General features: G+C 38.1%; 1 protein-coding gene across 1 annotated transcript in view; it reads right to left on the reverse strand.

Annotated features, from left to right (window-relative positions):
• Nucleotides 1-986: 986 nt before the first annotated feature.
• The window catches only part of LOC103581467 (EF-hand calcium-binding domain-containing protein 3-like), a gene marked incomplete at its 3' end in the record, with an annotated part of 15,201 nt that continues 2,583 nt past the window's right edge, over nt 987-13,604 (reverse strand). The window contains exons 2-7 of the mRNA XM_008563291.1: nt 13,245-13,321; nt 6,782-6,925; nt 5,164-5,235; nt 4,030-4,150; nt 1,520-1,713; nt 987-1,171 (exon numbers count right to left, since the gene is read on the reverse strand). Of these exons, the coding sequence (XP_008561513.1) occupies nt 987-1,171; nt 1,520-1,713; nt 4,030-4,150; nt 5,164-5,235; nt 6,782-6,925; nt 13,245-13,321 (793 nt within the window). The remainder of the gene's footprint in view (nt 1,172-1,519; nt 1,714-4,029; nt 4,151-5,163; nt 5,236-6,781; nt 6,926-13,244; nt 13,322-13,604) is intronic.

The following is a 13,604-nucleotide window of genomic DNA, read 5'->3' on the forward strand; positions in this document are numbered from 1 at the left end:
AGGCTGGCTGGTCAGCTCAGTTGCTTAGAGCATGGTGTTGTAACACTAAGGTCAAGGGTTTTGATCCCTGTACAGGCCAGCCAGCAAGAAAAAAATATTTAAAGAAGAATAAATGTCCTTTTAGTTTCATCTTGTCCGTGACATTTGCCTGCACTTATGACTTCATTTGGACAGACAAAGACGAAGTCTGAACTTGGGGTCATTTGTGACAGTGATAGCCCCTCTTAAACCTTATGTTTGCAGGGGTATTCTAGGGATTTTATACTAATGTGAACTGCACATGGATCTTTGCAACCCAGAGATGCCCCACAGAGTGGACTGGCCCCCTGTCAAATCTCTATCCTTTTTCTCAGGCTGGCAGGCCTGTGACAAACCTGGGGTAAGGCCAGAGCATCCTAAGAGAATATCTAGAAACTTGGGCATACTTGCCTGCAAAATTAAAACTCATGATGATAAAGTATATCTTGGGAGTGGCAAAGTAGATTAGAGGCAACAGAGCTTGAAGTGAGCCAGAAAGTGCAGCTGGAACCATAAATGAGGTTCTAGTGAAGGGCAGGATGGCCCCTCTTTCACAGCATTGCTCCATTGGGTTGTGGGCCTGGTCTGCTTATCCCATGGTGTTTGACCCAACCACAATCTAGAACATAATCCTGAGGGAGTCCAAAATGCAGCTTCTGGTCCCTGAGTTGATGGGAGGGTGACTGGAGGTAGGACCTGAGGATCTTTTATTGTTATTATTATTATGTTCCCCATCCCCAATCCCAAACCAAGGATTGTATTTTTCAGTAAGTTTAACTATGTGTTGAAATTAAATTAAATATTTACACCTGGGCTTAAATTTGGGAAAATGGTTATGGAATCTGGTTTGAAATATATCAACTAAAGATATTTGTTGTAAAAAAAAAAACATGCTATTAGTTCTGTTAAGTTAGTACTCAAAAATCTAAGTATTTAAATTAACTAATGAGGCATAATCTAAATCTCACCTGTGTTTTCCAGTCTTTTTTATGGAAAAAATAGTTCTCAAAGAAACTCAAAGGCTCTTTTCTCCTTAGCATTTCTAATTTCTGTATGTCTTTGAATGGCTTTCCTATCACCATCCCATCCACATTAGGAAACAACGGAAAGATGGGTACTTTTGAATATGGACTGTCTGAAGGGGGATTGCATCCTAAAAAGATAAAAATAGAAATAGTATCACAAACAATGTAAGAAGAAATTCACATAAAAGATAAACATGTGGTGCCTACTTTGCTCTGCATTTATGCTTCTCCTTAGTGGCCACGGCCCCCCTTCTTTACTCTCCTACTCCCCCTTCCCACCTACATACTCTAGGCTTCATCCAGGTGTCTGAGGATTCAGGTAAGATGTACATTTGCTTTCAGATGTTATCTGTGTGTCAGAGACCTGTTACTCAGAACAGTGGTCCTGCTCTTACAGCACTTGGCCTCTAGTATTCTGACCAGTCATATACAAATAAGTCCTTCAAAACAGTGTGGAGAGAACAAACGGCTCTTACTCTTGAGCTCTTCAAGAAATTTAAATAAATCCTTTTCTTCTGTTATTGCAACCTTGGCAGCATTAGCAAAAGCAGCCATGCTTGAGTTTGGAGGTATGCATATGTCTGGCTTAAGTCTCCTTTTTCCATAACCCATAGCATAGGGACTCCATGGTATTTCTGCACTGGTGTCCTGGAATTTTCTTCGGAAATAGCTTAAAAAAAAAAAAAGCAATTCATAAGTGGATAAAAAGTGTCATAGGATAAAAAGAAAAAGAAAGTCAAGTTGCAAGTTATATATGCTGACTAAACTTATTTTAAGTCTAATTTGCATATTCATTCAATAAATATTATTGAGTGCCTATTTTTGTGACATTTATAGAATATCTACTGATACTTTCTACAGGCCACTTGACTATTTTATATACTTAGTCCTTGGCCTTTGGTTTCCTTTACCGAGATGACATTTGAACAAAGACCTGAAGGTGGTGAGAGTGAGTAGAGTGTATCACGGGATACCCAGAGGAAGGCGTTCCAGATAGAGGGAAAAGCAAGTGCAAAGGCCTTAGGTAGAAACACATCTGGTGTATTTGAGGAACAGCAAGGAGGCCAGCGTGGCCTGAGCAGAGTAACAGGAGATGAAGTCAAAGAGGTGTAAGAGAAGCGCAGATCACATAGAGGGCAATAAATCATCATAAAGACTATGGATTTTCCTCTGAGGGAAATGGGAGGTTTTGAAGGTTTTGAGCAGAGGAGTGACATGATCTGACCATTTTTAAAGGGTCATTTGGTGTTGTAGTAGTCAAGACATCAGTGAGGCATAGGGCGTGTTGAGAACAGACTGTAGGGCAGGCAGGGCAGGGGAGAAGTCAAAATGTGCAAGCAGGGAGACCAGTTACTATCCAGGGAAAAACTAATGTATGTAAGTGCTTGCTCAGAGCTTTGCACTTAGTAAATGTTCAATAAATGATGTAATCAGCTATACAAATGCCTATCCAATTCTATTAACTAGCTCAAGACCTGCTTTCTCAGGAAACTAGATGAATTATCTCTGCCGTTCACTTGACAATTAATTATATAACATATTTTGTATTATTTTACTTCTGTATATTTAGCTACTTATCCAGATATTTATGGCTTTTCTCTCCATTTATATTTTAAGCTCCTTAAATGCAAATGCTATATCTTAAACACTTAATCTCCTTAGGAACCAGGCAATAACAAGATGACTATATAAATAACAAACACAACCACAATAACAAAAACACGAACATCAGCTAACATTTCCTAAGCATGCGCTTACCAGGTGTGAGAGGCAGTATGGGGGGTGGATAAGAGCAAGCGAATCAGAGTGTGCTAAAATCTAAGCACTACTGCCTCTAGGGCAAGTTATTTAACTGACCTGTGCTTCAGTTTTGGATATGTAACATGGGGGTAATAACAGTATATACTCATTAGATAATATGCATATTCTATGCTTATCTAGTTACTTCCACATAATAATGATAGCTAACATTTATTGTGCTCTTATAATGTGCCAAGCACTTCACATGCATTATTATACATCATCCTCACAATTGCCCTATAGGTAGGTATTATCATTATCATTACCTTCTTCTTATAGATGAGGAAACTGAGGCTGAGAGGCTAAGCAATGTGCCAAATTTGTATACCAAAAGCAGGAATTCGATAAATATCTTTAAATTGGAATGAAAAGTAGAATTCTGTGCACTTTCTGTTCCCCTTCTGACAGAGAGATAGAATGGTATAAAGAGACTACCTACTGAGGGACAGAAGATTAGTTTTATATTGTAAGTGGAATTCTGTATTTTTGTTTCTCTAAGTGGGATACCAGAATGCTTAGAAGGCCTATGAGTTGAAAAGATTGATAATGGCAACATTTGTTTAATTTCTATAAACAAAAAAAATTAATTGAGGAAGTTTATTTTTAGCACTATTTGCTAAATATAGCTATCTGTTTAGCTAATCAACAAATTTATTATTAATAAATAAACACACTCGGGTGAGAATGTTTCTTCATCCTTTATTCTCAAGTGTAATTGGTTCTGCTCTAGTCTAAAGACTACCGCGGGAGGTCTGAACTTGCTGTCACCCTCATCTCAGAGTCAGAGGACCTCTTGAGAGCCCCTGGTAGTTCCAGGATGAGCAGTAAAGTCTTATATTCCAAACTAGATTTCTAAGCCCACCCCAAATCATCCCTGGAAAAAGTCTTATTCTGCTGGGATTCTCAGGCCATAGTTAGGAGAGGCTGAGCCTTCTTGGCTGTCTTAGACCTTCAGTGGGGCCCTGAGATGGTCTGAGGTCAGCCTTATGATTTCAGAGCTGGGCAGGACTGCGGAGATGGAGGAATAAGATCTCATATTGTGGCAGGAGAGCCATTTTTCAGTTACTTAATCCTTTGTTTTGGACCAGATCCCGGCAAGTTGGATGTTAGTAGAGGTGACTGCTGTGTTAATATCCTCAAAAGTGCTTCTGAGAAGTCAGTTTTTGTTCCTTTCCTTCCCACTTACCTTACTAGTTCCATTACAGCCTTTCTGGGTAGGGCTGAAGTCTCTACAAGCTTTGATAAGATCTCAAACAGTAGGATCCCTGGATTGCCAGCTACATCTAAACAGGTCTCCTTTGCTGGAACTATGGAGAGAAAAAAAAGATAGATTTGAATATGCCTTCTGAACAAACCATTTATCAAAATAAATAAATAAATAAACTGATAGTCTTTTTACTGAGTATTTGTAATAATAATATCAAGTCAGGGACTAGAGATGCAGTAAATCATTAAAAATCTGTTCTATCTGGTAGAAAGGCCACTTTGATTACTGAGCAGACAGACTAGTTATGGAATATAAAAAATATTTTTAGTTCAATAACTTCCAAGTAAATATAGTAGTACTTTTAACATAAACATGAGTTATATATTAAGGACTATTGTTTTGTTCTTCTAGGCAAAGAAATTGTTGAAAATATATCTCTGGTTTGCAGGCAAGCCCCCATTACTATAGTAGTACTTGCAAACAGTAACTTCACTTTATCCTAAGGACAGTTCATAGCTTATGAATGGGTGAATTTTCAAAACTGTCTACAATGCTTGGGTTTTGGAATGTATTTATCCTGGAAAACATATTATAAATAGTGGTTATATTTTCCAAGGCAGCTGTGGAACTCATGAACAGTGCACTGAGGGTTGAGGTTTTATCAGTGTGAAGAAGGTATTTTTTCAAGAACAGTGAATTATTTATACCCCAAATTTGCATGAGAGAGAGCACCTTTTTTCTTCTAAAAAATGTTTTTTCTTTTGTAAAAGGAATGCCTCCCAAAGTGTGTATATACTTGGTAAAGAATTCAGGAGACCAAATTTTTCTACACTAGTCACTTCCTGAGTGCTCTCATTGGAGACTACAGGGCAGTGTCTCCTGCATTAAACCTTTAGACAATGCCAGTGCCTGCTTGATGTATTTAAGTTAAAATTCTAAAACTGTATCAATTTGCTTAGCAAATATTGTTTTGGAGAAGTAGTAAAAAAGTAAATTGCATTCCAGACTACACCTTCCTGATTTGTCTCCTGAGTACAAGTCAATAATGTTTATTTACTATGTAGTGAGTTGTAGCTACTCAACTGCCATCTATTCGGTAACATCTCTACTCACCAACAGCTCTGAGGAAGCGGTCCTTATCTGTTAGCACCTTTATAAAGTCTGAGAAGTTTACCTTCCCATCTCCTGCAACAGAAATCTAAGGCTTAGGACAAGGATAAGATATATTTTAATTATCAGAATATATGAGGGATCTTCAAAAAGTTCATGAAAAGATTTGTATTATCTTTTTGTTTGTTTGTTTGTCTTTTTCGTGACCAGTAAGGGGATCACAACCCTTGGCTTGGTGTCATCCGCACCGCGCTCAGCCAGTGAGCGCACTGGCCATTCCCATATAGGATCCAAACCCGCGGTGGGAGCGCTGCTGCGCTCACAGCGCTGCATTCTCCCGAGTGCGCCACGGGGTCGGCCCATTTGATTTGTATTATCTTTTAATTCTATTGTTCCATGAACTTTTTGAAGTACCCTCGTACATTAAATTTAAAAATTAAAACATCCTGGACCATTTAATACTTAAAATTAGAGCATTTAAGAGCTGTGGATATGGTCAGATATGCACTGGTCTTCAGGTGGTCTTAGCACCATTACACAAGTCACCCACAGCCCACAGAAGTGATGGTGGGGTGTAAACATCAAGCCAGGGGTTCCCAGACATTGTAGTCCTGTCTTCCCAGAGACTTGCTGTATTTGCCAGGAATCCACTCCTTCCCCCTGAGGCCATACCCACCCCTATCATTCATTCCTATTATAACATCCTCAAGTTGTACCGCATTTCCTCTAAATTTAAAGGATAGTGAGTGCTACTAAGGGGGTATGTGTGTTTCTATGAAATATAGAAAAATTGCACAGAATTAGTGGAAACAAGTGATACCTTATTGACTGGTATTTTGAATCACACATGGAACTGATGCTGACTGAATGGGGCACTGGCAATTGGGTGGAGAGAGGCGAGAGGAGAAAATATGCTGAATATATTTTCCACATAACATATCAGCTTGTGCTACTAATCCCTAGTTAGTATAATCAATAAAAACTATCTGTATGCTTTAAAAATTCCAACAAAATGCTGTGATATTTAAAAATTCAATATAAGGGCCGGCCTGTGGCTCACTTGGAAGAGTGTGGTGCTGATAACACCAAGGCCACGGGTTCAGATCCCATATAGGGATGGCCAGTTAGCTCACTGGTGAGCGGGGTGCTGACAACACCAGGTCAAGGGTTAAGATCCCCTTACCGGTCTTCTTTTAAAAAAATAAAAAATAAAAATTCAATATAGATGGAATGACAGAAGAAAGATTTGTATTATGATTAAAACAGAAACAAAGGGCTTGGATTTTCTAGGCAACATGTCACTTTTGAAATTATTCATGTCTTTGTATCTGTTATGTCAAGGCACTTTCCAAAATTTACATCATGATTGGTAACCTGAATTTGATATTGAAATGAGACAGTCACTCTAATTTCCACACAGGATTTTTCAAATAGTTAATTTGTATCATTAATTTGATATCATAACTTGTATACAGTCCTCACTGATGTCTTTAAATAGACACACACACATATTTTTGGCAAATAAATGAGGTCTATTTCTCATGTTTATACAGTCACTGAGAAAAATACATATTCACAAAAATCTTTTATGAGAAAAATAATGAGAAGTCAAAGTACTCACCATCAATATCAGCACATCTTAATTCATTATCGACATCATGCTTGCTTAGATTCATTCCCAGCTTAGCTAAAGTGCACATCATTCCATGTAAATCAATACAGCCAGTTTTGTCCTTGTTGAAGAAGTTGTAGGCATCTTGGAAGGCTGACAAAATGGAATTATGTTGTTCAGAACAGTTATTTAAGAAGAAATACATATGCTAATGGGATTAGGACAGACAGTGCAGTTGACTGGAGATTATTTTCTGAAAAAGTGTTGAGAGAAAAACAAGTACTCAGTAGACATTTCTTATGAAGGATAGAATCCTTCCATGGGATTTGAACTGGGATAAACTAATTGATGGAAAACCAAATGTAGTAGGTGAGATGGCCTTCCAAAGATGTTCATACTCTAATCCCTGAAACCTGTGAACATGTGACTGTACATGACAAAAGGGACTTTGCAGAATTAATTAAGATGGATTATACTTGGCCCAATCTAATTACATGATCCCTTATATAATTACATGATCTGCTTATAAGCAAGAGAGATGTGGCAGAAGAAGTCAGAGAGATTCAGAGCCTGAGAAGGACCTGAACCACCATTGCTGGTTTGAAGACTGAGGGGGCAACATGATGTGGAATGCAGGCAGCCTTAAGTGGCTGAGAGAGGCTCCTGTCTGACAAACAGCAAGGAAACTGGGACCTCAGCCCTGCAACCACAAGGAACTGAATTCTGCCAAACATCTGAATGAGATTGAAAGCAGATTCTCCTCCAGGGCCCCCAGATAAGAGCCCAGGCTGGCCAATACTTTAATTTCGGTGCTGTTAGACCCATTAAAGAAAAACCAACTGAGGCCACCTGGACCTCTGACATACAGATCTGTGAGATAATAAATTTGTGTTTTTTTAAGCTGCCAAATTTGTGGCAATTTGTTACAGCAGCAATAGAAAACTAATATACCAATATGGACCCAAATTATATATTTGTTTGTGTATGTTTGTACAGACCCAAAGTTTATTAAAGAAATAGTCAAGGTACTAACAGGAGCCAAAATTAGACATGTTTTCTAAAATTAGTGAATAAGGAAATAAACCTAGAACAAAGTTGTGCCAAATGGCACCAGAATAAACCTTTTTTCATATCACATTCAAGTCTCAGCATCTCTGTATGAACGATTAATCCTATAGAGATAATGATACCTGCCTTATAATAATGTGAAAAGATAATATCTTTCTCCTTTGATAAAAGGTAGTCTTCTCTAGAACTTGGACTAAACCATCTCTGACTTGTTTCTATTTTTTCCCCACTTCTCTAGCATGTTAGTAGGCTTTCTTTCATGCATGTAACTTAGTCAACAAATATTTATTGCATACTTTCTATGTGCCAGGTACTGTTTTAAGTGCTCAGGATACATTAGTGCATTAAATAGACAAATATCTCTGCCCTCATATAAATGTAATAAATAGGTAAATTAGATGCCACTATAGATGGTGGCATGTGCTATGGGAAAAAGAAAAAGTAACGCTAGGTGGGGGGAATTAGGAAGAAAAAGAGACAAGTAGAATTTCTGCAGACTCCCACCTCCATATCTACCTCCCTACAGAGTATGTACACACATACTCTGACTTCCTCCCTGTTCCACAAATTAACTTTGTACTCTTATCTAGAGCCAATCCCTCCACTGTGGGCCAGAACCCATTCCCTCTCATATTCAAAGAAATTACCTAAGAAGGTGTTCCCTCTGTCTCCAACACCAATTTTTCTTCACTCTCTATCATATCATATATACAAACTCACTATTATTTCTCCCTTAAAAATACACCATGATCAAGTGGGATTCATCCAGGGATGCAAGGATGGTTCAACATATACAAGTGAATAAATGTGATACACCACATCAACAAAATCAAGGACAAAACCCACATGATTATCTCAATAGATGCAGAAAAGCGTTTAACAAAATTTGCATGATTATCTCAATAGATGCAGAAAAGCGTTTAACAAAATTTGACATCACTTCATGATAAAGACTTTTGACAAATTAGATATAGAAGGGAAATATCCTAGCACAATGAAAGCCATATACAGCAAATCCACTGCCAACATCATCCTGAATGAACATCATCCTCAATTCTTAAGAACAGGAACCAGACAAGGATGCCCACTCTCATCACTCCTATTTAACATAGTACTGGCAGTACTAGCCAGAGCAGTTAGGCAAGAGAAAGAAATAAATGGCATCCAGATTGAAAAAGATGAAGTCAAACTGACCCTGTTTGCAGATGACATGATCCTATATATAGAAAAACCTAAAGACTCTACATAAAACTCTTAGAGCAGATAATTTCAGTAAAGTTGCAGGATACAAAATCAACACATGAAAATCAGTAAAATTTTTCTACTCCAACAATGAACTAGCAGAAAAATCAAAAAAGCAAGTCCACTCACAATAGTCGCCAAAAAAATAAAATAGCTAGGAATAAGTTTAACCAAGGAGGTGAAATATCTCTACAATGGGAACTACAATCACTGCTGAAAGAAATTAAAGAGGACACAAAAGATGGAAAGACATTCCATGCTCATGGATTGGAAGAATTAACGTTGTGAAAATGCCCATACTGCCCAAAACAATGTACAGATTCAATGCAATCCCCATCAAAATGCTGATGACATTATTCACAGCGTTGTGAAAATGCCCATACTGCCCAAAACAATGTACAGATTCAATGCAATCCCCATCAAAATGCTGATGACATTATTCACAGAAATAGAAAAAGCAATCCTAACATTCATATAAAACAACAAAAGACCTTGAATAGCAAAAGTAATCCTGAGCAAAAAAAAAAACATAGCCGGAGGCATTACACTTCCTGATTTCAAATTATTATTATTATTATTATTTTGTCCTTTTTGAGACTGGCCACACCGCGCTCAGCCAGTTAGTGCTGTGAGTGCACCAGTCATCCCTATATAGGATCTGAACCCGTGGCGGGAGCACTGCTGCGCTCCCAGCACCTCACTCTCCCTAGTGCGCCACGGGCTCGGCCCTGATTTCAAGTTATACTACAAAGCTACAGTAATCAAAACAGCATGGTACTGGCAGACATGTGGACCAATGGAACAGAATAGAGAATCTAGAAATCAACCCACATATTTACAGCCAACTGATCTTCGACAAGGGCACCAAGAACATAAGATGGGGAAAGGAGAGCCTCTTATAAATGGCTCTGGAAACTGGATATCCATATATAGAAGAATGAAACTAGATCTGTACCTCTTGCTGTTCACCAAAAACAACTCAAAATGGATTAAAGACTTAAATATGAGACCTAAAACTTTAAAACTCCTTGAAGAAAACATAGGGGAGATTCTCCAGGATGTAGGACTGGGCAAAGACTTTATAAATAAGAGCCCAAAAGCACAGGCAACAAAAGAAAAAATAAAAAAATGGGATTATATTAAACTACAAACCTTCTGTACAGCAAAGAGAACAATCAGTAGAGTGAAAAAACCTACAGGATAGGAGAAAATATGTGCAAACTATGCGTTCAGCAAGGGATTAATATCCAGAATATACAGGGAGCTCAAACAACTTTTTAGTAAAAAAACAACCTGATTAACAAATGGACAAAAGAGCTGAATAGGCATTTCTCAAAGAAAGACATAAAAATGGCCAAGAGACTCATGAAAAAATGCTTAACATCCCTAAATGTCTGGGAAATGCAAATCAAAACCACACTGAGATATCATCTCACCTCGGTTAGACTGGCTATTATCAAAAAGACAGAGAATAACAAATGCTGGCAAGGAGGCAGAGAAAAGGAAATTTTCTTACTGTGTCAGTGGGACTGTAAATTGGTGCAGCCATTATGGAAAATGGTATAGAGGTTCCCCAAACAACTACAGATAGAACTGCCATACAATCCAGTAATCCCACTGCTGGGTACATACCCAAAGGAATGGAAATCATGTGGAAGGGATACCTGCACTCCCATGTTCATCACAGCTCTATTTACGATAGCCAAGATATGTAATCAACCTAAATGCCTATTGATAGATGACTGCGTAAGGAAAATGTGCTATCTATAGACAATGGAATACTACTCAGCCATAAAAAGAATGAAATTCTGCCACTTGCAGCAATGTGGATGAACCTGGAAAAAATTATGTTAAGTGAGATAAGCCAGGCACAAAAAGAGAAATACTGCATGTTCTCATAAGTGGGAGCTAAAAATATTAAGAAATAAATAAAAAAAGAAAGAGAGAGAGATACAACAAGCACAATAATATGTTGAACTTTCAAAAGGAGAGGACAGAACTGAGGTTACCAGTGGTGGGAAAGGAGGAGGAGGGTTAGTGAGAAATTGATAAAGGGTCACAAAGAATGATTACATTGCGTAATGAAGAATGTACTAACTATTCTGACTTGATCACCACATATTGTACACAGGTATTGATATTCAACTTTGTACCCTATGAATATGTGCAATCAATTATGTTTTAATTTTTAAAAATATTGTGACATTTTCTTCTCCAGCTACTATTTAAAAATTGTTAAAATATTAAAAATTCTGTCATTTATTTCTAGCATATGGACTTTTGGATGTTTAGTTTTTACTTTGGTTTATAAAACAAATATATACTTATTTTTGTTGCTCAAACTGTTCAAAAATGGTGGAAGGCAGAGTATATGCGTATAGATGCTGGTAGGAAGGTAGACAGGGAGTTGGGAGTCTGTGGAAATTCTATTCCTATTGCCTCAGTTTTCTTCAGAGAAGTAGGAAGCAAGTATATCAATTGAGAGTGAGAATGGAAGATGTTGGGGAATTTGAAGTGTTCAATAAATATTTGTAGAATGAAGAAATTGACCACTCATAGGAAAGTTGCAAGGAACATTTTCTAGTTTCTGTGTTTGATGCTTTGACATTTGGGACTCTGCTGACCCTGGAGGGACTGCCCCACCCAGGGGTGATTAGTAAACTCGTGTAGATAGTAAACTATTAGCTTGTGAGTGTGCCTTTCATATACAAGCCAGCCAATCCTCTAAACACCTTCTTTCTCTGCTCTTACATTCAGGGCTGCTATGTTCCTTCCTTAATTATCCCAAGCCTAGATACCAGACAACCAGAGACAGCCCCCACACCCCAGAGTCCACTGAAACTATTCAAACTCACTAATCCTAACCCTGCTTACTCTGCCTTGCCAGTTCCTTGTCCTGGAAACCACAATAAAGGCTCTTGTCCACATTCTGCCCCTGCCACCTCCTGACTGACCCTGGTGCTTCCTCATGTAGCCCTGCATGACATGTGCCTCTGGGATCTGTGAGTTAAAAAAACTTCCTTCATGACAGTCATTTCCGTGTCTGCATGTCTTACCATACCTTTTCCGTGTCTGCATGTCTTACCATTCATGACAGTCATTTCCGTGTCTGCATGTCTTACCATACCTGATTAAAAGAAATCCCTTAAAATGAGCACCAATGTATATTAAAGCTCCTTAGAAACGTTAATGTCTTATAAAAACATAAACTGTTATTATCAAGTCATTTAGCTCAGTTTTACAATTAAAAATGCAAATCCGATCTTGACAATCCTTTGTATTTCCCAAACTAGCTATCCCAGCAATCAAGGTGGTTCTTGGCTTCCTTTCTGTCTCCTGAATCAATTTTTCAATTGATTCTAAATTCAGAGGAGTGAAGCATTAGCCTCCCAGAATCCAAACACAGCCATGCCTGACTTCTTGTAGTTTTTCTAGTGCATCACGCTTTTCCTTTTCTCTGGGCCTTTTTTTTCTGCCTGGAACACTCCCCTCTGTGCTCTTTGCCTGATTTACTCCTACTTCATATTCAGCCTTCTCTGGGACGCTTCTTCCCTCACACGACCAAGTTAGGAGACGTCTCTTTATGCTCTATATTTTTCCTGTCATGTCCTATTGTAATTTAAATGATTCATTCAACAATTATGGTTTAATTGTCTGTCTTCCCTGTTAGACTTCCTATCAGGGCAGTGACCAAGTCTGACTTGTTGTGTTTCCCGTGCCGAGTACATTTTTGGCTTTAAGTAAATATTTGTTGTTTGGATGAATGAACTGTAGCCAGTATAGCTCATTTTATCATTATAATTTTTTTTCTGTGAGAAATCCTGGGACTTTAGTTGTGTTTACACTCTTACATTACTTGGTTTATACTTGACCTTTCATTTGTTCTTTTCCACACAGAATAACCAACAAGTTATTCATTGAATACAGGAATTTGACCAGGACTGTCTAACTTCTAGGGAGATGCCCGCTGTCTAAATTCTAGGGAGATGCCCATTTGAAAGTGATCCCTCTCCCAACCCACAGAAAGTTTTTTTCTATTTTTTTCTCAAATGATGGAGTAGTATAAACAACCCTTGAAATCCCAGATCTTCTGAGAGAAGAAGGATCAGTTATGTTAAAGGGCTGTTGTTTACATTTTAATTTTGAGGATGATTTTCATTACCTTCCATTTGTGAATGACTCAACTTCTTTTCTCTGTGTTGTGATTGGCATTGAAGAGATCCTGGTAAATCTTTATCCCTGAGAAGAAACATGAAAAGATTTAGATTTAATACGTGAAACAGCAAACAGTATTCCCATTCATCAGTTTTTATTGATTGGAATGACTGTAAGCATCACAATATGGCCAGAGTCTTACTACCTAAGGGACGTATTACTGCCACTTGCCAATAGCTACAGAATGGACAGTGAGAAGATGTTGGCCACTGAGGTCTGCCTTTGCCCTATGCTTGTCCCTCATCCTTACTCCCCTTAAAAAGATGATTTCTTCCATTTTACAAAACAGAAAACCAAGGCTCAGAGG

This window comes from Galeopterus variegatus, unplaced genomic scaffold (assembly GCF_000696425.1).
Source record: "Galeopterus variegatus unplaced genomic scaffold, G_variegatus-3.0.2 Scaffold13105, whole genome shotgun sequence".
Taxonomy (NCBI): Eukaryota; Metazoa; Chordata; class Mammalia; order Dermoptera; family Cynocephalidae; genus Galeopterus; species Galeopterus variegatus.